The sequence below is a fragment of the Xenopus tropicalis genome, chromosome 8 (assembly GCF_000004195.4).
Source record: "Xenopus tropicalis strain Nigerian chromosome 8, UCB_Xtro_10.0, whole genome shotgun sequence".
NCBI classification, from domain to species: domain Eukaryota; kingdom Metazoa; phylum Chordata; class Amphibia; order Anura; family Pipidae; genus Xenopus; species Xenopus tropicalis.
Genome location: NC_030684.2, coordinates 110,287,663 through 110,314,427, shown reverse-complemented (window position 1 = coordinate 110,314,427; position 26,765 = coordinate 110,287,663). Strand labels below are relative to the sequence as shown.

Sequence of the window (26,765 nt, the reverse complement as noted above, 5' to 3'; positions counted from 1 at the left end):
ACCTATGGTAAAGCTTTCTACAGATTTAAATATAGAATTCTAGCTTCCACTATTGTGACTTATCTATTGGTAATAAAATGCCAAATTCCTTTTCTTCTCCTTTAAGTGGGCTATTGCCTGCAGCTGGATCACAGGTGATTAGCAGATAATGCAGACAGGGGGAAAAGGCATTGATATTATTCTCCAGGCCAAAATCACATTGGCTTCTGTGGCTCAGCTTAGAGCAGCATCAAATATATATATATATATATATATATATATATATATATATAGGGTCATGTATTGTTAAAGTAATTGCAAGGTTATGGGCCTTTTTTGTTTGTTTTGAAGACAAATCTACGCTTCTATTATACGTATATAATTTATCGCAGCCATTTTCTTTTAGGTGATTTAGACTTTTATATATCAATTCCCCCAAATAGCAGTTTATTTAAAAGTCAACTGAGTATTTAATAAACAGAATGATAAAAATGAAAGAAATCATTGGGGGAAGGAGAAATACAAAAGTTTCTGTGTTACTGAGAATATTCTCATAATGATGTAAAGCTACTTTGTTCTAATGCCTGCTTGAAGTCATTAAACAACTTTGGGTTTCACAAAGATATTTACATAATCAATAGTTGATATTTCACACTGGAAGTCTTTATTCTACTGATACTTTTAAATGGCATTTAACAATTACAGGCCTCAAGATATGGTTATGTAAGGGCTAAACTTTGAAGAAAGGCTAACCTGCCAAGTTGGGACTTTTATATGATTACTGTGAGTGACTAAAAGTGCTGATTTGCGGACACTTGACAAGTCTGTCATATGCAATCAGCATTTAACTGATCATTCTACTGCTGCCAGAATAAATGAAAGCAGATATCTAATTGGTTACTCTGCATTCTTGTGCTAGACAATTCCCCATGTCATCCTATGTTTTAGAATTTCTGTCCTCATGTAGTGGAATTTATATGGTGAAATCCCCCCATATGCAAGGCCTGAGTGTTTTCTGGCCTGATGAAATTTCTAATCTATAAGTGGCATCAAATTTCTTGTGTTTGTATTTGCAGCTGACCAAATGACAGAGCGGGTTGGCATCGACAAGATTCGCTTCTTCAGAGTGGAGAAGACATATGCTGTAGAAACTGGAAAGTGGTATTTTGAGTTTGAAGTTGTGACCGGAGGTGACATGCGTGTAGGATGGGCCAGGCCTGGCTGTAGACCTGATATTGAACTAGGTGCAGATGAACAGGCATTTGTATTTGAGGGAAGCAGGGTAAGTACTGGAGCTGCCATTGCTATCTTTTTGTACGGGTATAATATAATAATAATATAAACTTAGCTTTGCGGACATCACATTTTGTTGCATGCACACCTGATTGGAAGGAAATATACATTTTTGTGAGAGGCATGATAGGATTTATTATACAAATGTCAGTAGTTTGTGGTTATATCTTTTTGTATTCTCTGTGTGCACTCTTTTTGGTCCTTGCAGTTGTAGGTGAGCACTCATTCATTTAGAAACAGGGATATCAGGATAGCCAAAAGAGCTTTTATTTGGTTTGTAGAAATGGCTAGTGCTCGTAAAATATGTTCTTCTGTGTCTGTAGCTGACATTATAAAGTACAATAAAATATCAGAATGAGCCTGTATTGTGGCAGAAATAATAGAATCCACACATATGTTTATGCATTTTTATCACATAAAATATATTTTATCATGTGTATGCAGGCTCAGTGTTGGAACATGGGCAGCTCCTTCTTTGGCCGCAGCTGGCAGCCTGGAGATGTTGTTGGGTGTATGATTAATTTGGAAGACAAATCAATGATCTTCACACTAAATGGAGAGCTGCTCATAACAAATCAGGGGTCTGAGTTGGCGTTTGCTGACTTTGAAATTGAAAATGGTAAGTAACCTTCTGAATGCTTTGCTCATCTTTATACAAAAGTATAAATGGATTGTGGCATGGTTTAAAGGAAAGTCATTGAACCCTTTCCCTTCACAATTCTGTAGGGTACAATTAAGTATAAATACCTGTAAATATATGCTGCTCATCATCTTTAGAGACAACCCTGAAATATGGGCAAAAAACGGATTTAAAGGAGAAGGAAAGTTAAAAACTAAGTGAGTTCTATAAGAAAGTTCTATGTAAATACAGCCATAAACACTCACAGAACTGCTGAGATTTATTTTCTTGTGTGTACATGTGCTATTAGACTTCCTTCACTTGGAAAAAGCCTTCAAGGCCTGGCACGAGTCTGCACAGCTTGCTCCTCTCTCCTCCTCCTCTCTCTGCTCTCTCCTCCTCCCATTACTGCTGTAGTCTGTGCTACCAGCAGCACAGAAGTTACTCAGATCAAGCTAAAATGGCAGCTGCCATCTTAAACACAGGGAGCTTCTAGGGCTGTTAACTCCTTTAAGGAAATACTAAGTTGCAAACTCAGTAAAAAATAAGATATTTATACCCTGGTAAGTAAGGCTACAGTATAGGTTTGCATTTGCAGTGGTATCATTCCCACTATTCAGAACTTATTTTGGTAATTGAAAGCTACCACATAAAGATGATTTTGGTCCCCCATAAATACAAAAAGTGTCTTCTCTTCAGGCCCTTTTGTCTGTACATCAGTAGCTTATGTTTGAAATGCATCACATTAATGGAAAGATATGGATGTCAGTTGATGTGTACAATTGCTGCACTATTAAATCTATTATATGATTTAATTTTAAAGCTGTTGCTCTTCTCTGATAGAAATAGTATTTATTTTTAAAATCTGAAGCTAGTGGGGTGTTTTTCTGAGGGCTTCCTAGAGCACTTTAGGGCTCAATAAGGCCTCTTTCAGGCATATCCTGTTAACATTTTTTTACATAATATAAGTATTTTTATTGCAGCAAGTAGAATTCAGAGTGAGGCCAAACGTGGCAATGTCTATATAATAAGCATCTTTTTGTCCTTCTTTCATATTGACTTTATCTTAATGTTCAAATAAGGCAAAGAAAACCAATGTGATATTGAGTAATGCCGTATAGTGTGTGCTGCTATTCCCTTTAAGCTTTACCATATCTGTCTGTTAGTGCTAAGTACAAAAAAAATGTTGATCTTGATTTACAGTATACATTGATTAAAATTTGTACAACAAAAAGTTATTTGTCACTGTAATTTCTATTGAATCAGTATCGCCCACATACTCAAGCAAAGTAACAGAAGATAGCAAATTAATAAACCTTTGAAGATGTATTTATGGCATTATAGGAGTGGGAGTCTTTACCGCAGGAGGACTGGTTTCTGATAAATGGTTTTAAAAGTCAGAACCAGCAGTGAGTGCAAAGAATAGCAACAAACAGATACTACTTTCCTTACTTGACTATAAATTTGCTTAGAATAATATTTTCTTTTATTATGCAATACTGCCATACCACTTAACATCTTGCTGCTTTTTGATAAGAATGCTTTTATCTCACACAATAATGGCATTATATGCAATATCAGAAACATTGTCAGGATTCCAAAAATAATCTTTTATATGAAATGTCTTCTTACAGTTTTATTGTCTTAGAATAATTTGATATTTCCAGAGCCTTCCATCTGTTTAAAATGAAGTAGGCAGTATCAGCTAGCTGAGGAATGTAGGAGTAGTAGTTCAGCTGGGTGCTATAAGTAGGACTTTATTGAGCATTTAACGGAAGAGTAAAAGTGGCTCACTGTGCCAACAGACAGCAGTTTATTTAGGAGTAGGGGTCCTGTAACCATGTTCACATAGAAGGACAATCATTTATTTCTTTAATTGGTAAGTGGATATCATAGATTTAGTCAAGGCATGCAGCAAACCATTCACTAACTATACTGTTACTGGTATCCCTTTAACATTCGGATTACAATAAATGAGCTATGAGCTGTGCCCAAGAACCTTAAGCTACTCTACATATCATCTTCCAGCAGACAGCTTTAAAACAGGTGTTCATATACAGTAACTGATTGGCTTCAAATGTTCCAGGCTCATTCCATGCTTATATATTAGAGAATTCTATAAGAATGTCTGCATGTTCCCTTTGGTTTTAGATGACCTTTGATGACATTTTCGGTTTTATAAAACAAAGTAAATACCATCAACATTGTTAACAGGAGTTACAGGTCTTAGCAAAGGATAAGTGAATGATTCATGATTCAGGGTTACTCTCTAGAATTTGCTATATTTCTCTGGCCAGTTGTGTGTTGGAAAAGCTGCTTTATGCTTTTACATAACAAGGTTTTTGTCTGCAGATACACATATGTAAACCAGAAAAAGGTCTAATAATTTTAGCAATAAATATAGCAAACATATATATTCTCATCTTGCACATGTTGTTTCCTTTATTTTTCGTAACCTTATTTTTCATTGACGGTTTTCTTTTTTTAGGCTTTGTCCCTGTCTGCTCCCTTGGATTGTCCCAAATTGGTCGAATGAACCTGGGGAAGGATGCCAGCACATTCAAGTACTACACAATGTGTGGCCTGCAAGAAGGCTTCCAGCCCTTTGCTGTCAATATGACCAGAGATATTGTCATGTGGTTTAGCAAACGCTTACCCACATTTGTCAATGTGCCAAAAGATCATCCTCATATTGAGGTGAAAATGCCCTTCCATGTATTGTCATTTATAGCACTTCATAACCAATGTATAGCACTACTGGGCACTAAGCCATCACAGATCTTTCCTTATAAACCCAAGGGATATTTACAGGGAACCACAATGCTATTACTGGCCACATTGTGATGATCCTAGACTGAGCTTACTCAGGACAGAGTAGGAAAATCTTATACAATTCTAAAGAAAATGTGTGCATACCAATTATGAAAAATGTTTATTACAGATAGGTAGGGAGAGCTGAAAGATTGGGCTAGGCAAAACCATACCATTTTATTATATACACAATATCTGGAGTACTAGTTGTATACTTTGTATATGTGGGAAGCACAGACAAATTATGTTGAAAAGTTACATTATGCAGATATATAAATTACATACAAATACTTACAAGATAAGAAATGCCCTGCTTATTAGAGTTTGCAGAGCACCATGAACTTTGTTGTAAATTTGCTGAAGGTCATCACTTCCGTCACACAATGACTCTTCCAGCCACATATCTGGCATACTCTGTTTAAGGGATCGTGCTTTGACCCTTTCTGCCCCTGGCTTTTTGTTTGCAGTTGCCCCCTAATTGCTGTGTACAACAAATGATGTTTTCTGTTTTACAGCAACTGTATGTTCTTACTAGAGAAGTTTAAGTTTTAGACTTCTTTTCTTTGCTGATAACCATTATAAACTAAAACTGGTAGCATACTGAAGAATTGCATGTGGCACCACTAGGCAACATAAAAGAAGACATATTGTGTATAAAAATAAGAATGTACCAGTGCATCAGCCCAGTGTGAAATCAGCACCATAGTATTATTGCCTACAACATAAGGGATGGTATGGGGGGGGGGTCAGTTATGCTATTGGCATTGTTTTTGTCCCCTTCAGAAATAAACTCTTGTGTCTTGGATTTTAGATTTTGGAAACATCTGGTAAACCACTCATTTCCAGATCTGTTTTTTACAAATACAGGTAACAAGGATAGATGGGACTGTAGAAAGCCCTCCATGCTTGAAGGTCACTCACAAGACCTTTGGAACCCAGAACAGTAATGAAGATATGATCTATTGTCGCCTAAGCATGCCAGTGGAGTTCCACTCAGCCTTTAACACTGAAGAAAACTTTCTGAAACGGTATGGGTTTCTTTTCTGTTTTTTAAGTTGTCATCTTTGGTTGTATCCACTGCCCCATGCTGTCTTTAAAGAGGGCAGTTATGGCTCAGCCACGCTCTGATGTCATTGACTTCATGCTTTTTTAAAAGAAAATGTCATAATTACCCATTTACTCTTCAATGAAATTTATTACTTTGTATTTAATTTTTTTTTTTTGTCTCAAAACTATAACCATCACTTTTTAAAGGAAAAGGAAAGTTAAAAATCACTGAGGTGTGCCAAATGTAAGATATCCCTCAGTGATTGTAATCACTTACCTTTTACCCCAGGCTGGAAAAAAAAACGCACCAGCCTAGGGTAGCTGCAAGTCAACAATCCTCTTCCTTCTTTGAGCCTCTTGCGCATGCGCGGTAGAGTTAAAAGCTGTCTTTCTGCTAATTTCTGCTATTGATAAAATGTACTGAAAATATCTAAACATTAAAAACCCTTTGAAAGTAGTCTTCCCATTAACATAAGTTCATGTTAGATAATATGAAGCAGAAGGCATTAGGGGGTCATTTATGACCTCTAAGACATTGTGCAAAGTCCTCTAACTTATATGTCATGCAGAAGTGCAGTTAGGGAGTGGCAGAGGCTGAAGGGGGACTCATAAGGACAGGGCTGGCTTACAACCCCTGACACTGAGCTCTGCATTCGGTGCAGACCATAGCTAGACCAAGTTAAAGGGATTCTGTAACTGGAAAGCATGTTATTTTACAAAAAATATCAGTTAATAGCACTCCTCCAGCATTGAAATTGAGGAAACAGTTTTTTTTGTATTTAATTTTGAAATGTCATGTGGGGCTTGCCATATTCTTAATTTCCTAGGTACCCTCAGCCATGTGACTTATGCTCTAATAAACTTCAGTTACTATTTTACTGCTGCACTGCAAGTTGCAGTGATATCACCCCCTCCCTTCCCCCCCCAGCAGCCCATCAGCAGAACTATGGGAAAGTGGTAAGATAACAGCTCCCTGAAATCTGTATTGCTAAAAATGTTCCCATGCCCCAGCTAATTATAGATAAAATAACAGCACTCAATAGTAAAAATCCAAGTCCAGCTCAGCCAATGCATGACTCCTCCAGTTACATGGAGTAGGAGAAACAATAGCTTATCTGAAAGCAGTTCTATAGTGTAGTGCTGCTCTTTCTAAAAGCTGAGATCAGACACAATACATACAATTCATGAATAAAATTTTAAATGGTAGAATGAATTGTTTGTAATAATTTAGTAACAGAAACTGCTTTTTGAATGAGGTCACAAGACAGGATCTGGTTAACTGGAAGATTTGCCAAGTTGTAAGTTTTCTTTCCTGTTTTGTTTTTTAAGTCAATGTTTATAAAATCAAATTTTTTGCTTACATGGTCTATCATGCTGATTCTGATAATGTTCTGATAAAAGGGGTTATTTACCCTTGCCATAGTACTTGCCATGGTTCATGTGCAATCGCACATATATTTAGACAATCTTTAATGTTTACTTTTAGATATCTGTTCTGGGTACAAAGGTTAAGTACCACTGACAAATAATATATAATTACCTATTCACGTCAGAGGAGACATGAAAATGGCAAGGTTTATTTATTTCTTTACAGAGTTTTCATGCAAGATGGGCATTTGTAATTGGAGCTCACAAAAATAGTGTGTTGCATGTGTTTGAGTGGGAGGTGGATCTAAACAAGGGCTGATTTATGACTCATACTTGCTTGTAAAGACTTGCTGCACATTGAATAGATTTTTAAAAATCTATCTGTTCGCAACATCATTTGTTTTTGTGCATGGATGTTACAATTTGTGTGTATTCCAAAGCACTCGGCTTCAATTATAAACTACCTGTCCAATTTGTGGACAGTCATGGTTGTTTTAGGGGGTTCAACCTTATGCTTTCTGTCTCCCAAAGATTTAGGACAGTGCTGTCCAACTTCTGTGGCACCGAGGGCCAGTATTTTTTTTTATCTACATGGTGAAGGGCCAATAAGGAAAGCCAACATTGACCACTTCCATTTTTGAAACCGTGCCCACTTTAAACAACACCCATGTTATTGCTTTGTAAGAACTTTTAACCATACTTTTAACCATACTTTTAACCATACTTTTAACCATACCCACATTAATGGTGGTAGCGCATAAAAAAAACAAATATTTGGTGCTCACTGCAGGGATATCGCCCATTACTTATATGTGAAAAAGTTCATATTAAATCCATATGCCCCTTGTGGATAGCACAGAAACATAATTAAACGCCTTAGGGACCATATAATAACTATTTACAAATGCTAACAAACTCCCACCAAGCTCACCTCCCAAAGGCAGAGTATGGCACACACAGGCACAGAGTATGGCACACACAGGCACAGAGTATGGCACACACAGGCACAGAGTATGGCACACACAGGCACAGAGTATGGCACACACAGGCACAGAGTATGGCACACACAGGCACAGAGTATGGCACACACAGGCACAGAGTATGGCACACACAGGGGAGCATAGGGCAGGCAGAGTATGGCACACACAGGCAGCATAGGGCAGGCAGAGTATGCCACACATACAGGCAAAATATAGCACACACAGGCAGCATAGGGCAGGCAGAGTATGGCACACACAGGCAGCATAGGGTAGGCAGAGTATGGCACACTTCGGCAGAGCAGGGCAAACACAGGCAGCACAGGCACACACAGGCAGAATAGGGCAGGAAGAGTATGGCACTCAGAGACAGGGTAGAGCAGGGAGAGGGGAAGGGAAGAGGAAGAGGGGCTGTGGGATCTGCTGTATGGCTAATTTTGCCACAGGGGCTGTTTGCTAGTTGGACAGCACTAATTTAGGAGAAAAGGAATCAACCCTCTGGTAATTGTTGTTATAAACAAATTCAATAAAAAGTTCAATAAAAGTAGTAAAATGTTATATTAAAGAAACCGTATTTTGCTTTTTAGAAACCAGCTTCAAGAAGCATCATCACACACCACAACAGTAAGTAATTTTGTAATAGTTTTATTATTTTACCCTTCATATAACATTCTAGTTCATATATACTGTAGTTGAGCCACATTTCTTGTAGTCATAAAGCTAAACCAGACTATTGTGGATATCATATACTGTGTATGTGTTGTGTTTTTTTTCTTCTAAAATGACGATTGGTCACATCTTATATTTGAGTCAGAAGCTGAACGATACATTACTGATAGGGCACCTATTTTTTTCTTTAATCTTTTACTGCAGACATATTACTACTCTGTCAGGATATTCGCTGGTCAGGATCCATCGTGTGTGTGGGTGGGATGGGTCACCCCAGATTATCACTTTTACAGTGAAAAATTTGACTTGGCCAAGAACTGTACAGTAACTGTGACTTTAGGAGATGAACGAGGAAGAGTACATGAAAGGTCAGTATTTGCTTTTTACCGTAGGCAGACTTGCTTGTATTATATCTTTAATACATACATTCTTACGCTTATTCCTTGTGTAGTAAAATATTAACTTACACAAAATATGTTGCTTTTGCACATTTTCTCATTTCAGTGTTAAACGAAGCAACTGCTACATGGTATGGGGAGGTGACTTGTCTGCTGGCTCCCAGAGATCCAGTCGTAGCAATGTGGACATTGATATTGGGTGCCTTGTTGATTTGGCTAGTGGACTTCTGTCATTCACAGCCAATGGCAAAGACCTTGGGACATGCTACCAGGTATTTACTTTAAACCAAATAGAATAGTTTAACCGAACAAAAGAATAGTTTAAATATGGATAGTTCCCTGTGCTATTTGACATTGCTTGTCATGATTTTTAAAGCCAGTTGTATAATATAAGGATCTCTGTTCTAATGAGTCTATGTCTAACTTGATAGGTTGAACCAAATACAAAGCTGTTCCCAGCTGTCTTCCTGCAGCCAACCAGCACAAATCTCATCCAGTTTGAGCTTGGAAGGTTGAAGGTATTGTTTACAACTTATTGCCTGATTTTCATTTAGATCCATAGTAGCCTGTAGTTAAACAGAAACATTTTACTGACATCTGCATCCTTGCCCCACCAAAGGCTACAGTCTAAATACAGATTTTGCATGTCAAAAATATACTGGACAAACAATTTAGGTACGAAACCATTGTATAACAAAAGACCACTGAACCCATAAATCTGAGTATTCAGACTTGGGTGTTTAATGATAAGGTGTTTGATATGTGTTTATATGTAGGTTTTTATTTATTTCTGTGAGTTTTCCCATCCAGCTTACCAGGGGAAATAGGGATCAATTTTGTGTGCTTTTCCACCAGCTGAAAAATAAGGCTGACCATCATTTGCCTGTGTACCATAGTCATTCAGCCTTCCCCCAACAATGTTGATAAAAAGCCAAGCTTTTTCCCCAGAAATGTTTTTGATCTGGGTTTTTTTTCTTTTATGATTTCAGTTGTTTGCACCAATTTTACACTGTGCTTAATCTATTTATCTGCTTTAACACAGAACACTATGCCTCTTTCTGCTGCAATATTTAAAAGCGAGGAAAAAAATCCTGTACCACAGTGCCCTCCCCGACTGGATGTGCAGACCATTACCCCTGTCCTTTGGAGCCGCATGCCAAACATCTTCCTTAAGGTGGAAACAGAACGTGTAAGTGAACGTCATGGCTGGGTGGTGCAGTGTCTGGAACCTCTGCAGATGATGGCATTGCATATACCTGAAGAGAACAGGTAGGTAATTAATAGCTGTTGTCAGTGCTGTGCATTGTGTTCCAGCTGCTCAAACTGGCACTCTGCACAAATGCAACATAGTTTGCCATACCTAACTTTCTCTCTTAGTACTGTTAGATACAGATATCAGAGACAGCATTTGTGTTAAATTAATGTATTATGTTTCAATACTATGTTGTATTTTTTTTTTTTTTTTTAGAAAAAATTTAATGATCTTGTATAGTCTAAATCAACGGTAACATTAATGACTATTTTTTGGCACTTTCGCCCTTGTTTGTTACATGGAAGTGGACGTTGACATTCAGCAGGTGCTGAGCATTATAGGTTACCATAAAACTGTATTTATACAGAGGGATCAAAGGGGTGCATAGAGGTTAAATGTTTTATTAAATCATTGAAGACAGAGTCACTGGGAGTTGGAGAAAAGGTTTCAGCAAGCTTTGGGGCTTTGTCTGTTTTTTTCTACATCACTTTTTTTATTGTCTTACACTAATAATTTAACTGCAACGTGTTCATTTCTTTTTATCAGGTGCATAGACATTCTAGAACTTTCTGAGCAGGAGGACTTGATGAAATTTCATTACCACACTTTAAAGCTGTACTGTGCAGTGTGTGCCCTTGGCAATAACCGTGTTTCCCATGCCCTGTGCAGTCATGTAGACCAGTCCCAGCTCCTGTACACCATTGATAACCAGTACTTACCTGGTCTTCTGAGATCAGGATTCTACAACCTTCTCATCAGCATGTTTCTTGAATCAGCCAAGGAAGGCAAACTTATGATGAACAATGAGTTTATCATTCCCATCACGGATGAGACACGGAAAATCAGACTGTTCCCTGATGAGTCAAAGAGACATGGACTTCCTGGGGTTGGGCGTAGTACCTGTCTGAAGTCTGACCTTCATTTCACAGTGCCCTGTTTTTTGCTGACTGCAGAAGAGCGACAGCAACATGGGCCAGAGATTCCTATTGACATACTAAAGTCAAAGGCTCTTAGCATGTTAACAGAAGCTGTGCAAAGTAGCGGAGAATACATTCGAGATCCTGTTGGAGGCAAGGTGGAATTTCAGTTTGTGCCTGTGCTAAAACTGATTGCTACCCTGCTTATAATGGGAGAGTTTGAAGATGAAGATGTTCGACAAATACTTTTGCTTATTGATCCCAATGTTTTTGGGGACAACAAGGAAGAGGAGACAGAAGAGTATGAAAAGGAAGAAGTTGCACAAGTAGAAGAGAAAGCTGTTGAAGCAGGAGAGAAAGCGACAAGAGATCCAACTGCCCCCACCAAAGGTTTACTGCAAACACGCCTTCCAGAATCAGTCAAACTCCAGGTGAGAATCCATGCAAGTTTAGTTCTAACCACACCAAAACAAATACCAATTCATAATAAATTGCATTCATTTGCACTATTATTCATTTATATGCTAAGTTCTATACAGTTGCAGTGACAGTTAAAAGTAACTTCTATGGTAAATCCAGAGAATATGATGGACAATAAAACACATATAAATTGAAAATTTTTCTAAATTGTCTTTGCTCGTTTTACATCTAGATGTGTGAGCTTCTTCATTACTTCTGTGACTGTGAACTGAAGCACCGTGTAGAATCAATTGTCTCTTTCTCGGATAACTTTGTATCAAAACTACAATACAACCAGAAGTTTCGGTACAATGAGCTCATGCAGGCGCTGAATATGTCAGCTGCTCTGACTGCTAAGAAAACAAGGGAATTCCGCTCCCCGCCCCAGGAACAGGTAAGTGTGCCGCAGTGGGTAGTCTTCTAAGAAAGCTTTTAATTTATTCAGGTGATGGTGTAGTGAAGTTCCTTAATATCCTTAATTCCTCATCAGCAACATACTACACTAGAAAATCATCACAGATATATTTCAGCATTTATGCAGCTCTTATGATCTGCATGGCTTGGTAGAACTTTGGGGTGCTGTGTAGTGGAGAATCATACTACCATTTAGTTTAAAGAATTATTTTTGCAATATCCTTTAATCCTTCCTGATTACCTAGCGTTAATAACAAATACCTTGCTACAAATAGTAGAGTGGGATCCTTGATTTGTATTGACATATTTATCCCTTTACAGATTAACATGCTTCTGAATTTTCGAGTGCAAGATGACTGTCCATGCCCAGAAGAGATTCGTGATGAGCTTTTTGAATTTCATGAGGATCTTCTTATGCATTGCGGTAAATGTTGAAAATAATATCTGTCAGAATAGTGTTCTTATATGGTCGCTGAATGTAGGAAATTCAATGCTATTGTTTCACAGATAAAATATTACAAATATATATAGTTTTTAGCTTGATAAGCTCTTTTTATTGGATTATTGATTTGATTGGATACATGCTGTTAATTCAAATGTAAGGACCATAACTAAACTTTTATATTGCCACACTGTACCAGTGTTTAGATTAACACCAACTTGACACATTTACTTTACTAAATCTTTCCATATCTTAATAGATCAACACTTTCAGACATGATCTTTTTACAGCTTGTAAAATATATAAATATTTTGCTTTTCAATTATGCCTTATTAAGTTGTTTGTTGTTTACTAGTTCATTGCATTACAACACTTTCTGCAAATATTATAGTTTTTAAATTTTGTTTTTTTGTCTCGGGTCTCATTTTAAGATCTATGTAGATCTATATTGGCCACCTACAGATGGATCACTGGCTATCCTGAATGATTTCTCTAAGATATTCCAAATAGATATTAGAAGATTTATCCGCTAAAAAATTAAGCCTTACTTTCAATGACTGTACTGTGTTGAGAGTTTCACAGCTCCAGTTATGCTCCTACATTGTGGTTCAGCTACTTAGCACACTTCATATACTTTTGAATTCTTTAAATGCACACCTTATATATATATATTTAATTTTGAAAACTGACATGAGGCTAATCATTTTCTTATTTTTCCCAAGTGCCCTCAGCAATGTGACTTGTGGTCTGATAGACTTTAATCACTCTTAGAAGAGTATCTGAGTAATCTGTAGTTGCAGTAACAGTCAAAACTCTTACCAATCTGCATGATGCTGCAATACTGTATTTACCTTACAACAAGAAAAAGGAAATAGGAAATAGCATCCACTCTTCCCAGAAAGCACAGGTTCATAAAAATTTATAAACATAAAACAACATGTATACTGACACCTACTGGCCAAACTTTATACCAGTATGACACAGTATATTAGTGAGAAGGTTTTTGTTGCTAACTGACAGTGTACACAATAGTATAACATTAAAGGAACAGTAACACTAAAAAATGAAAGAGCTTTAAAGTAATAAAAATATAATGCACTGTTGCCCTGCACTGGTAAAACTGGTGTGTTTGCTACAGTAACACTACTATAATTTATATAATAAGCTGCAGTGTAGCCCTGGGGGCAGCCATTCAAGCTGGAAAAAAGGAGAAAAGGCACAGGTTACATAGCAGATAACAGATATGTTCTGTAGAATACAATAGTGTTTTATCTGTTATCTGCTATGTGCCTGTGCCTTTTCTCCTTTGAATGGCTGCCTCCATGGCTACATAACAGCTTAATTATATAAATTATAGTAGACTTTCTGAAGTAAACACACAACTTTTACCAGTTCAGGGCAGCAGCACATTATATTTTAGTTACTTTTATACACTTTCATTTTTTGGTGTTACTGTTCCTTTAATGCTGCTTTGCAAGTTATGTCACCCCCCTCCCTTTTCCCCTCTTCAGCAAATTCTCAGCAGAACAATGGGAAGATAACATTATAACAGCTTCCTCACACCTCTGCTAAAGAATTTAGCTACCTGAACTGACAGTACCTCCATGTTTCTCTGCTTTTGCCTCTGCTCTACTTTCAACTAATAGCACTGCTAGTAGAAAAATCTATCCTGTGGGAATAAGGGCAAAATTGTCAGTACTGCCTCCAATTAAATTTAGGATGATGGCACACAGGTAGATATGTTGCTCACAGGAAATCTGTGCTACCCACGGGCAACAAAAATCATGAAATGTCCTTTTGCGTTGGTGTCAGTGTGAATCTCTTTACAATAGGAAGTGGCATAGGTGGCTTCAGGCATTTCTCTGGAAGCTAAATAACACTGTGGAAGAACTGCCCATGTGCTTTTAGTCTGAATTTGCTTGTACATTAAAGCATATAAGTATAAATAATCATATTGTAAATAATGGTACAGTGACTTCCAAATGATGTTATATCCTAAATACATTATATATACCTCCCAACTGTCCCGATTTTCGCTGGACAGTCCCTCTTTTGACAGCTCAACCCACAGTCCCGGATTCTAACTGAAAAGTCCCTCATTTCCCTTTGATCTCCTGTACTGAAGCTAAAAAAGATACAAATTAATTAAATTAAATAAAAGTAGCTTTTGGCAGAGAGACCAGAGAGACAGAGAGACCAGAAATCGTAATGAGCGTCACCTGCACTTAAAAACATTGTTTCTGGCTTTTAATTAAATTAGTGGGCTTTTGGCAGAGAGCCCAGAAATGTAAACCCCCCCCCCCTGCACAGAGATACAACTGTAACTAATAAGCTAAACGGGTCTCTGGGGGAACAGATTTGCAGATTAAAGGGCAATTTCACCTTTTCAGCAAAACTGTAATAACACATAAAACAGGACCCCAAAACCCCCAGAAATCTGTTCAAACTTTAAATAACCTGCCAAATTTAGTCAAATGGGAGTGGTGTTTAGGGGGTGTGGACACAAAAATGGCCATGGCCAAAAATCACCGAGCTGCGCGCAGCATTTGTTTTTGTCCCTCTTCCCATTTTCAAAATGTTGGGAGGTATGCATTACATAATGAAAAAACAGACATTACATAGTTACATAGGGTTGAAAAAAGACCCATCCAAGTAAACCCAGCACACCTAACCCACACCTACCAATCTATACACTCACATACATAAACTATAAATACAACCACTAGTACTAACTGTAGATATTAGTATCACAATAGCCTTGGATATTCTGATTGTTCAAGAACTCATCCAGGCCCCTCTTAAAGACATTAACAGAATCTGCCATTACCACATCACTAGGAAGGGCATTCCATAACCTCACTGCCCTCACCGTGAAAAACTACCTACGCTGCTTCAAATGGAAGCTCCGTTCCTCTAATCTAAAGGGGTGGCCTCTGGTGCGCTGATTGTTTTTATGGGAAAAAAGAACATCCCCTATCTGCCTATAATCCCCTCTAATGTACTTGTACAGAGTAATCATGTCCCCTTGCAAGCGCCTCTTTTCCAGAGAAAACAACCTCAACCTCGACAGTCTAACCTCATAGTTTAAATCTTCCATCCCCTTAACCAGTTTAGTTGCACGTCTCTGCACTTTCTCCAGCTCATTAATATCCTTCTTAAGGACTGGAGCCCAAAACTGCACTGCATACTCTAGGTGAGGCCTTACCAGGGACCTATAAAGGGGCAAAATTATGTTTTCATCCCTTGAGTCAATGCCCTTTTTTATACAAGACAGCACTTTATTTGCTTTAGTAGCCACAGAATGACACTGCCTGGAATTAGACAACTTGTTATCAACAAAAACCCCTAGATCCTTCTCCATTAAGGATACCCCCAACACACTACCATTCAGTACATAGTTCGCATTTATATTATTTCTACCAAAATGCATAACTTTGCACTTATCAACATTGAACCTCATTTTCCAGTTTGCTGCCCAGTTTTCCAACATTAAATACATACAGTGAGAATAACTTAGCATTATTTCACACACACATTGTTTTGTTCTCTGAGGAAGATCAGTTATTCTACCTGAGCCTGTTGAGTGAGGTACTTTTTTGTATGCTGCGTTTTTGTTTGGTGAGTGCTCCTCCACGTTCCATATATACATATTACAAAGTAATGCGAGTAATAGCAAAACAATAAAGAGAAGAGAAAATAAACAAAAGGAGAATGGAGTAAATTTCAGAAAAATAAAGAGAAATTCTGTAAGATGCTCCTTTATGTTTATATGAATGTAATTGGGTTGTTGTTGGATATAGGTATTCCTCTTGATGAAGAGGAAGAAGAGGAAGAGGACACATCGTGGACAGGACGACTGCGAACACTGCTGTATAAAATCAAAGGCCGGCCTAAAACAGAAGAAAATGATCCAGATGAAGAGGAAGAAAAATCCCCCAGTAAGTATATTCGTAACACAACTTGTAAAATAAATAGTAAACATTTGAGATCACATACTAGATACTTAAACAACTCTATACTGTTTTAAAAAAAATTATATTTTATTGGTCAAGGCCAGCCCTTCTGTACTTTGCTTGCCTGATATTCATGGTTAACTGACCCTTTTCATAAAATTGAACCTATGTCATGAAAGGTCACCCACTCAAATTCTTAAATTCATTATGATTTTGAGATGTGAAGTAGAAGAAAACCCTTCAGCTCTAAGAGTTCTTTGTTTTTTTCCTGTCCAGATTCTGATGGTTTATTACATGGGATACCCAGTTAACAGTGTTATAGTAATAATCGAAAAATATATATATAGGGGGGAGCACGAGACAAAATGCAAAATTTCTGCAAAAAAAGTGCTTTTATTTTTATGCCATACACAACATGTTTCGGGCCCCTTTCGTGGCATAAAAATAAAAGCACTTTTTTTGCAGAAATTTTGCATTTTGTCTCGTGCTCCCCCCTATATATATTTTTCGATTGGACATTGGCTGAGAGTGCGGCTCTATTGCTGGGGGTTTGATGCATGAAGTCTGGAAGGCTGAGCGCAGAGAACTTACCTATTCGATTATAGTAATAATTGCACAAAACTATTTTAAAAAGACATTAAGTAGACAGTGAATTTTGTAAGGGTCTCAGGCACAACCATTTTTCATGTAAAATAAAAAAGCAAGTATGTTGTGTTGAAATAGGAAGCTGCAGTGTGTTGATCGTGTAACAGCCTCATAAATCACACCTCTTGGTGGCTGATAGTCTTGGTGAGTTGTTACTGGACTGACTGGTTTTTAAGGACACATGACACTTCAGGTTAATCCATACTAGCCTCTGCTAATATCCAAAAGTAAACTCAAGTAAAAAAGCACAGTGGCTTATTAGTGACATTAAGCTCCACTGAAATCAGGCCCTCTCACAGTGTGATCAGTGGTCAGCTCCCAACACTAATTTTAAGCTCGGCTCATGGAATCAAATTTCAGCAACACAGACATTCAGGGTGAGAATCTATCCACTTGTTTATAGCTGTTAGGGAGATACTAACACCTGTTGGTACCCCATAGTGTATGCAGAGAGATAAATTGGACACCGCATGCTTGCTTTACATATTTAACTGCATAATTTAGATGCACACAATTATTTTCTTTTTCTTTCTAGTGCCTGTACTAATCTGAGAAGCATGCAATTTGATATCAATACCTCAACTGCCTTTCCCTTACCAGGGTTCATTTTGGTTGTAAATTTTCCTCATCACAGCTGCCAGTATTATAAATGATTGGCATGTGGGAAACGCATCTGTTTTTTTCCTGCTCTTCTGCTTACGCAACTTTCATTTCAAAATACATGCATCTTGTTATTTGAACTATGGGCCACCTAAGTACATGAGAGCTCAGCTTTCACTTAAAGAAACAGTAACACCAAAAAATGAAAGTGTATAAAAGTAATTACAATATAATGTACTGTTGCCCTGCATTGCTACAACTGGTGTGTTTGCCTCAGAAAGACTACTATAGTTTATATAAGTAAGCTGATGTGTAGCCATGGGGGCAGCCATTCAAAGGAGAAAAGGCACAGGTTACTTAGCAGATAACAGATAAACCCCCATTATATGGGGCTTATCTACTAGTTATCTGCTATGTATCCTGTGCCTTTTCTCCTTTTTTCCAGCTTGAATGGCTGCCCCCATGGCTACACAGCAGCTTATTTATATAGTAGCTTTTCTGTAGCAAAAACACCAGTTTTTTGCAGAGCAACAGCACATTATATTTTAATTACTTTAAAACACTTTAATTTTTTAATGTTACTGTTCCTTTAACCTCCTTGCACCCTTATCTGACTGATGGGATACAGCAAAAGTAATGTTATCTGCAGTTGAATTGATATACATAAAATCATGGCCATAGGAGAAAATATGTTAGCTTGTGTAAAGAAATACCCAGTAATGCTTTTTGTTACATTAGAGGTCTGATTTCATATTTTTAGATTTTTTTTAAATTTCAGTTTTCTGTTCTGCTTCAGCTAACCTATTCTATGAAATGTAAAATCCTCTGTTTAATTCACATTTTCAGCATATCATGTGCATTATCAGAATTTCTCCTAACTCATTATGACTAGGAACAGCATTTCACGCTGCCATCATTTTAAAAGATATGTGGTTAACAACAAGCTACTAATTATTCAGCTTAGAGTGTATGCCACAAAGGCGAACCATACACATCCAAACAAAATCATGCTTTTTCAGCACTTCTGCAGTTTACTTTTTTTATTTCAGTTTTCATGATGTAGCTGTGTCAAACTGCTACAGTAGCACCCCTCCTGTTCTTTCCAGTCAATTGACCACTCGATGGATAAGATATTTATGCAAGAAATATCTCCTGATGCTCCTCTGCTCAATCCTATCTCTTACATAGTTACATAGGGTTGAAAAAAGACCAGAGTCCATCAAGTTCAACCCATCCAAGTAAACCCAGCACACACAACCCACACCTACAAATCTATACACTCACATACATAAACTATATATACAACCACTAATACTAACTGTAGATATTAGTATCACAATAGCCTTGGATATTCTGATTGATCAAGAACTCATCCAGGCCCCCCTTAAAGGCATTAACAGAATCTGCCATTACCACATCACTAGGAAGGGCATTCCACAACCTCACTGCCCGCACCGTGAAAAAAACCCCTACGCTGCTTCAAATGGAAGCTCCGTTCCTCTAATCTAAAGGGGTGACCTCTGGTGCATTGATTGTTTGTTGTCTTGATGCTCCTTTCCTTGGCTCTATCACTACTGATCATTAGAACCGAGCTGAGAAACACCAGGAGACGCTTCCTGCATCTGTATCTTAACCTACCTGGTCGGTTAGTAGTAACTCCAGAAAAACTAACTGTTTGCCTTTTTTACTTAAATATAATGTGATTGTTTAGGGTTTGGGTTACATTAAATATTAATAACTAGCAATTAGTAACATTTTTGCCAGCCAGGCCAATACTGACAAGGTATCAAACCTGTAAGGATTTGTCTAAAAATACAATCTGTATTTAATGGATAGCTCTCTTTTAGCCATGAAACTATGGTGCCTATGTAGTGGTTTCTCTCTGTATAAGACATTTTATATTTATTTTGTTTGTATTGACATGTTTATTTCAGTACAAGCAAAATGCAATAATGAAACATAATCATATATACATTACCACAATACATACTGTGGTATGGTGACAAAAAGGTCCCCGGTTTCCTGGGGAAAAGTGATTGACAACAGGTATGTTGGGCCACGGATTCTCAGACATTTTTACTGAGGTGAGACCAGCAGTGTTTGGGGCATAGAAACACTTTGTTTCTCTGCAGTTTTTTAAATTGTTGATCCGGGGCTGGTCTTACTGGGAATCCGCAAGAGCAGGGTGGGTGGATTCCCAAATCCATAGGCCAGGTTTTTCAGGAGGCCCGAGGCCTATTTGTAGTACACCTGAAGCTGTGCAGGGAAGCTGATGAGCCTGTGTGTGTGTGAGAGAGAGACACGCTGCTGGATTTGCTCAGCTTCAGGAGAAAGAGAAGCATTTATTTTTGTGTTAGCCAGGAGGCTTGATATTTCTGTTCAAACTGTTGTTTTATACCCCCTGCGAGGGGAAACTTCTGCAGCCGCTGAAAAATAAACGCGGGCAGGAAGCCCTTACACCGGTCTTGGTGTGTGAAGTTGCCTCATTTGCAGCCTACCAGCGAGTGAACCCCCACAATACATTTTTGTCCCACTTCTCCTTCTCATGTACAGGGGTATGATGGGCAGTTACCAAGGGCAGCTGGGGGCAGAAATACCCCTGGTGGTCCAGTCCAGTAGAGACACATGGACAGCAGGCCCTGGCATGGAAATGTCAGAAGGGCCACTCGATGCTTCAATAGACTCTTTATTTATATTGGATCTGTATGTGGCTGATTGGGCCCTTGTGTACTTTAAATTCTTTTGAATCTCAGTCCAGACCTGAAGGCAGCTAAAGTGATAAGCATGCCTGCAAAATACATTTGTGAGGCAAAGAATCTCCTCAGATAACTGATTTATAACTTCACCTTTATTTTGCAGTTTTGGTAGTGTTACAGGCCCAATTAATGACAAAACACTGACATCTTGTGGTGTGTACTGAGAGCTTCAGGCTCACAACTTGTACATAAACTTTATCAAACACATAACTTATATTACTAGAAATAGTAATTGTAATTATGGTTGTCTTGTCAGTCATTGAAAAACTATTGGATTCTAGTAGTATTTAACATGTAGTGATTCAGGTCAGAAAATTAAATCAGATTGTGAATTAATTATATAAAAAAGAAAAAGCATGTTGGCCTAGTTGTTTGTTTTTGAATGCTGTTTTCACATGCCTATATATATTTTTTTTAATTGATATGATAATTGCATAATTACCACTTTATTAAAGGAAATCTATACCCCCTTTTTTGGACATGAGCTTATTCAGTTGCAGTTATATAGAAAAGGTGCATAAACACTATGTTAACTTCCAAATATAAATGTAATTTCATGCACAGAAAAAATGGCATATCCATTCATTTATTGTGTAGTAAATTTTTCTAAATTCAAATTGTCATTGTTTTTTTTCTTTTTTGTTCAAATACATCATTACATCACCTGTATCTTTATGTGCGAATAAAGATCAAATATTGATATGACCACACATGCACTATTAAGCCCTGATACACATGACAGTTACCAAGTACCTCTCAACTTTTTTTATAAACCGGCAACAAGCAGCCACAAACCTCAGAAATTCCAGTCATTTTTCAGTAAACCCTATCATTTATAATTTTGCATTGTTTTGTCAAAACGGCGGCATGTGAAATATGTAGGTGTAGTTTATGAAACCTGTAAAAATAAATACAAACCAAAAATGCATGGTTGGGGCCACTCAGGGCCGCCATGGGTAATCATGGGTTGGGGAGCCTTACTACTAGTTAGCAGGGCCTTCCCCCCCAAGGGAAAATTAATATATCCATATATTCCATATTTTTTATACTGAGCTTAATGCACCAACCTAATTCTTCAGAGTCTCTATAATAGTAATGCTCCAGGCATTTACAGTTGTCACAGGAGCTTCCTCATCTCGGATTTTGTAAGGAGTGTCAGTGACACAGCACATGCTTAGTGTCGTCTGGGCCTCCCAACTGACTCTTTTTTTCAGTCCCAATTTTAACAGTGGTATTTAGGGGGTGTGGTCACAAAAATGGGAATAGTCAAAAATGTTTGCAACATTTTGTTTTGTCCCTCTGCATTTTTCAAATGTTGGGAGGTATGCTTTGGACAGCTCTTAAGAAGCTAAGCTTAGGAGTCATTGCAAATTATCAAGCAAAAAATATTGTTTGCCCGTTATAAGATTCTGAGAATCTGAATTAATTACCAATCAGCCTTTGTATTGTGACTTTTATATCCTTTATATACTCAGTGTATTGTGATTCTGTCCCTAAGCTCAGTAACTTACAGCCACAGAGAGCAAGTTTTAAGCTTTAGTTCTCCTTTAAGTTTTAATATCACTCCTGGCTTAATTGCCCTTGATGATTTCAGAGGTCAGGGCTACTCCATGGTTGAGTGCCATCTGGTTGTGGTGGTTAAAGTTATATTTATGTAACCAAACCGGGCCGGAACTAGGGGTAGGCAGAAGAGGCAGCTGCCTAGGGCGCAACGATTGGGGGGTGCCAGGCAGCCTCTCCTGCCTACCCCTAGTGCTACTTTGTCATTGCCTCCGCCGCTTGTCATTAGCAATGACTGATCTAATCGCACCGCCCTGCGCCTCCCCCTGTGCTTTGGCGCGCATGCGCCGTTAGGGGGGGTGGGCGGAGTTGGCCGACCGGGTTGCCTAGGGCGCCCGGTCGGCTTGACCCGCCCCTGTAAACAAATACCTATGCTTAATCATTTCTTGAAAAGTAGTTTTTAGTCTAATGTTTTTTTTTTTAGTCATCACAGAATCCCTTTAAATAACTTGAATTTTTGGTATTTATTAAGTAAAACAAAACTTGAATGAAAAATATTGGCATCTAAAAGCTTGTGAGGTCATGTAGAAGTTAATGGGAGCTGTCCTAGGAAAAATGCAAACTATTTAGTCAATTAAAGTTTTAAAAATTTTTGCAAAAACAATGAGTAAACAACTGGTTTGAGGTATTCGGGGGTGGGGGGGATTTTTTTAAATAAATAAGGTAACATTTGTAGTTTTAAAATATAAAGGTTATTCATAGTAGAAAAAAATTACATAAATACTAATTTTAATGAATTACCCCTAAGTCTTTAAATGTCCCCTATGGTAAAAGTTGGGATAATTATACAAAGACTGTCCTTAATATCTCTTTCGTTTTTTTCTTTTTTTCTAGCAACCCTGAAGGAGCTTATTTCACAAACTATGGTGCGCTGGGCTCAAGAAGATCACATCCAGGACCCTGAACTTGTACGCATAATGTTTAGCCTCCTCCGACGACAGTACGACAGCATTGGAGAGCTGCTTCGGGCCATGCGGAAAACCTATACCATTAGTGCTGCTTCTGTTGAGGACACCATCAACCTTTTGGCATCACTTGGCCAAATACGATCACTTTTAAGTGTTAGGATGGGCAAAGAAGAGGAGATGCTGATGATTGATGGATTGGGGTAAGGCATTCAAATATACTAAATGCATAATCGCATTGGAATTTATCTACAGTTTAACATGAGTTGCAATGTGAAAGTGTATTGAAAATGTCAGATATTTATATAAATATATGTGTGTGTATATATATATATATATATATATATATATAATATAAAAATTTCTAAATAATCTCCTTGCTAGTATAGCTCTGCATGCCAATTTCCTTGCAGATTGGATGTACCAGTCCACATTTTTTATCCTTTCAGTAGCCAGTTATTTGTTATGTATTAATGCTTAATATTGTTTAAAATTATTAAGGGACATCATGAACAACAAAGTCTTCTATCAACATCCAAACTTGATGCGTGTGTTGGGGATGCATGAAACAGTAATGGAAGTCATGGTTAACGTGCTTGGTGGAGATAAATCACAGGTACGCAGCTTCTTACAGTACCTCACTAAAAAGTAATGGCAAATCATACAAAAATCTAAAAAAAAAAAAAAATATTTGCATAGTGTTTTCAGATGATAAGTAATAATCATTTACAGTAACCTTTGAGCCTCACATGCCCTAGTTATTAAGGTAACTGTTCCTTTTTTTCCAGCAAATTGCATTTCCCAAAATGGTGGCGAGTTGTTGCCGATTTCTCTGCTACTTCTGCAGAATCAGCCGACAGAACCAAAAGGCCATGTTTGAGCATCTTGGTTACTTATTGGAAAACAGCAGTGTTGGACTGGGTATGTTCTTAAACTGTTCTTAGATGTAAGGAGTCCATTTACATTTATAGGAAATCTGTGACCTGTAAACATGCTAGAAGCCTAGAACAGATTAAAGCTGTTTATTAAAGATGAGTGTAAAGGAGGCTCTTCTTCAGTATTGGACATAGTTCAAGTATAGTTTGTTGCAAATATAATTAATTATTTAAAAAAATGCAATGATGGAATTAATAATACATATTATCTTTTCCCTAGTTAATATCAGTGGTGTATTATATTATAGTCACAAATAAGGTTAAAGAGAGACGCATGTCCGTCAGGTTAAAACTAATTTCCTAAGTGAAAAATGCCTTAACTTCTTGTTGATTTAGAGGAAAGCCTCTCCAATTTACCTCAAAGGGGGGAAAAGATTCCTTCCTGACTCCCAAGACCAGTCTGTCGATCAGCTTTGTACTAGAGTTAATTTAAGTAACTTTTCTTTGTTTCAAAAAAGGTTGGATTGGTTTTAGAAAGTATCTAATGTATCTGTTATTTTTTTACAGTCATGTGAATGTTCATGATATTGGTAATGGGATCTGTTATTTGGAGTGCTTGGGGCTTTTCTGTAATTTGGGTTTCATTTAAACATGAAATAAACATAACAGGATTTTTTTGCCAATGATGTGGATTTATGCAGCTTAGTTACAATCAAATACAAGATACTGTTTTTTTATTTCAGAGAATAAGGAAATAATTTCTAAATTATTTGGTCAAAATGGAGTCTATTGGAGATTGCTTTTCTGTAATTTTAAGTTTTCTGTATATCTTTTTTCTAAATAAAAGCTCCCATACCTGTAGTTGCAATATCCAATTATTTAGTTGGTGTGCTCTATAAATTTACGTACACCTTCTTTTGCAGCTTCTCCATCGATGAGAGGTTCCACACCTTTGGATGTTGCTGCAGCATCTGTCATGGACAACAATGAGCTTGCCTTGGCTTTACAAGAACCGGATTTAGAGAAGGTGATGGTTAAGACTTGTCACACATAATATATACAGTACAAAATAAATGTGTGTGTATGTTGCAAATCATGTAAATCTAACAACCAATAAGGATTTTATGATAAAAAGAAATTTGTTTTATAGTAGCTGAGGGTGAACATCAAATTCAGAGTAAATTAAAAAAAAAAATTAGCCTTCGCACTTACTTAAATAGGCATTGAATCCTTGAAACTATCAATACTGGAAACCAAGAGATTTGTGTAATATGAAACTGAACTTGAGTCCTTGAGTATATTTAATTGAAGGTTTTTTTCTTTGCATGTTAACAGGTTGTGACTTATTTAGCAGGATGTGGGCTACAAAGTTGTCCGATGCTGATAGCCAAGGGCTACCCAGACATTGGATGGAATCCTATAGAAGGGGAGCGTTATCTTTCTTTTCTGCGCTTTGCAGTCTTTGTTAATGGTAAGTTCAGAAATCAAGGTCTGTTTTTAATAGTAATGTAGGAAAATATTTATCTTTTCAGAAACTGGCCATTAATACCAATGGTTTAGGCGGCCCTGTATTTTTTTTATTTTCTCTATAATTACAGCAAAGTATAATGATTTTATTAAATCCCGTCATCTTTTCACTGCAGGGTTTATTAAATATATAGCTTATAGTGTACTGTAGCCATTAAAGCAAAGAGTGGTTAATCAGTTAAATGATACAACCGTATAATAACTTTTTTGTTTCCCTGATAATTTTTTATGCTAGTGTTTTTTTCATCAAGTTTTGTCTTTCTTTTAACTCATAATAGTTATCAAGTAATTCCAGATTCTGCCACTAGGTGGAAACATCAGACAAAACTTTAAAAATACTCATTAAAAGGCAATTCTGCCAAGACTCAAGGCCCATTTGAAAGCATCCCTGACAACATTATTGTCACTAGATAAACTACAATAAATACCATGTAGAATGTTGCCTCCATATATTTATCATAGTCAGAATCAGATTTGCAGGAGTCTGATTGAAGAATAAAAATGTCTTTATAGTTACCCCATCATACCTCAGGCAACATTTTTTTAATGAAGACTACAGTTTAGACCTCTAGTCTAAGAAGTGATAAAAGCTTATTTATTAATATCGTGCAAGGGCTATGTGTGTTAATGGGTTCCAAATTGCACCCCTCAATTTGCAGTACACTTATATAGACAGCGCTTGTGTCTGACACTAGGGCAGAGTTAGGGTTACCTCCTGTCCATTTCTGAACTGATCACTTCAGTGAACAGGTGGCAAGCCTGTAGTTTACTCTTGCGCAGGTTTTGGTTTTAACAACACATTTACTGCAAAGCACAGATCATAACACAAGGGACCTGTACAAAATTGACTTAATTATATTGTCAGTTGAAACAACATGTTTGCACAAGATGGAAAAGAGTTTCACTAAAGCCTGCTGTACCTACTAGTTCCTCCCCATTCCTCTCTTAACTGCTTCATGCTATGTGAAGGATAGGTTCTTCTTTTATTCTTACACTCCCTTCACCCTACACAGCCAAAATCACCAAAGAAATGTTGGCAAGGAGCAGTTCTGCTGTTGCAGCTTCTGCTTCACATCTCCAGGCTAGCACACCACTGCATGTAAGGGAAGGAATATAAACAATGCATGTGTATGTTAAAGGACATGTCAACACAAAAAATATTTCTAAGCAACTTTGCAATGGTTTTTTAAGTTATTTGAATACATTATTGCTAATTAATACACTGTTTGTCCTTTTCTAATCTCTGCCCTGGTGGCTCTGACTTTTGAAACAATATAACATAAGCCAGCAGACTGACAG

The 26,765-nt window shown here is 37.4% G+C and overlaps 1 protein-coding gene across 12 annotated transcripts in view; it reads left to right on the top strand.

The window, feature by feature from the left end:
- Positions 1-26,765, top strand: part of ryr3 (ryanodine receptor 3) — a 244,769-nt gene that overhangs the window by 111,203 nt on the left and 106,801 nt on the right. For all 12 annotated transcript variants that reach the window (XM_031891310.1, XM_031891309.1, XM_031891308.1 and 9 more), the window contains 18 exons: positions 1,056-1,261; positions 1,717-1,891; positions 4,380-4,588; positions 5,570-5,730; positions 8,682-8,718; positions 8,968-9,131; positions 9,268-9,433; positions 9,593-9,679; positions 10,204-10,430; positions 10,960-11,761; positions 11,983-12,183; positions 12,525-12,627; positions 16,446-16,583; positions 22,994-23,267; positions 23,566-23,680; positions 23,853-23,985; positions 24,863-24,966; positions 25,275-25,410. In XM_031891310.1, coding sequence (XP_031747170.1) covers positions 1,056-1,261; positions 1,717-1,891; positions 4,380-4,588; positions 5,570-5,730; positions 8,682-8,718; positions 8,968-9,131; positions 9,268-9,433; positions 9,593-9,679; positions 10,204-10,430; positions 10,960-11,761; positions 11,983-12,183; positions 12,525-12,627; positions 16,446-16,583; positions 22,994-23,267; positions 23,566-23,680; positions 23,853-23,985; positions 24,863-24,966; positions 25,275-25,410 — 3,438 coding nt within the window. The remainder of the gene's footprint in view (positions 1-1,055; positions 1,262-1,716; positions 1,892-4,379; positions 4,589-5,569; positions 5,731-8,681; positions 8,719-8,967; positions 9,132-9,267; positions 9,434-9,592; positions 9,680-10,203; positions 10,431-10,959; positions 11,762-11,982; positions 12,184-12,524; positions 12,628-16,445; positions 16,584-22,993; positions 23,268-23,565; positions 23,681-23,852; positions 23,986-24,862; positions 24,967-25,274; positions 25,411-26,765) is intronic.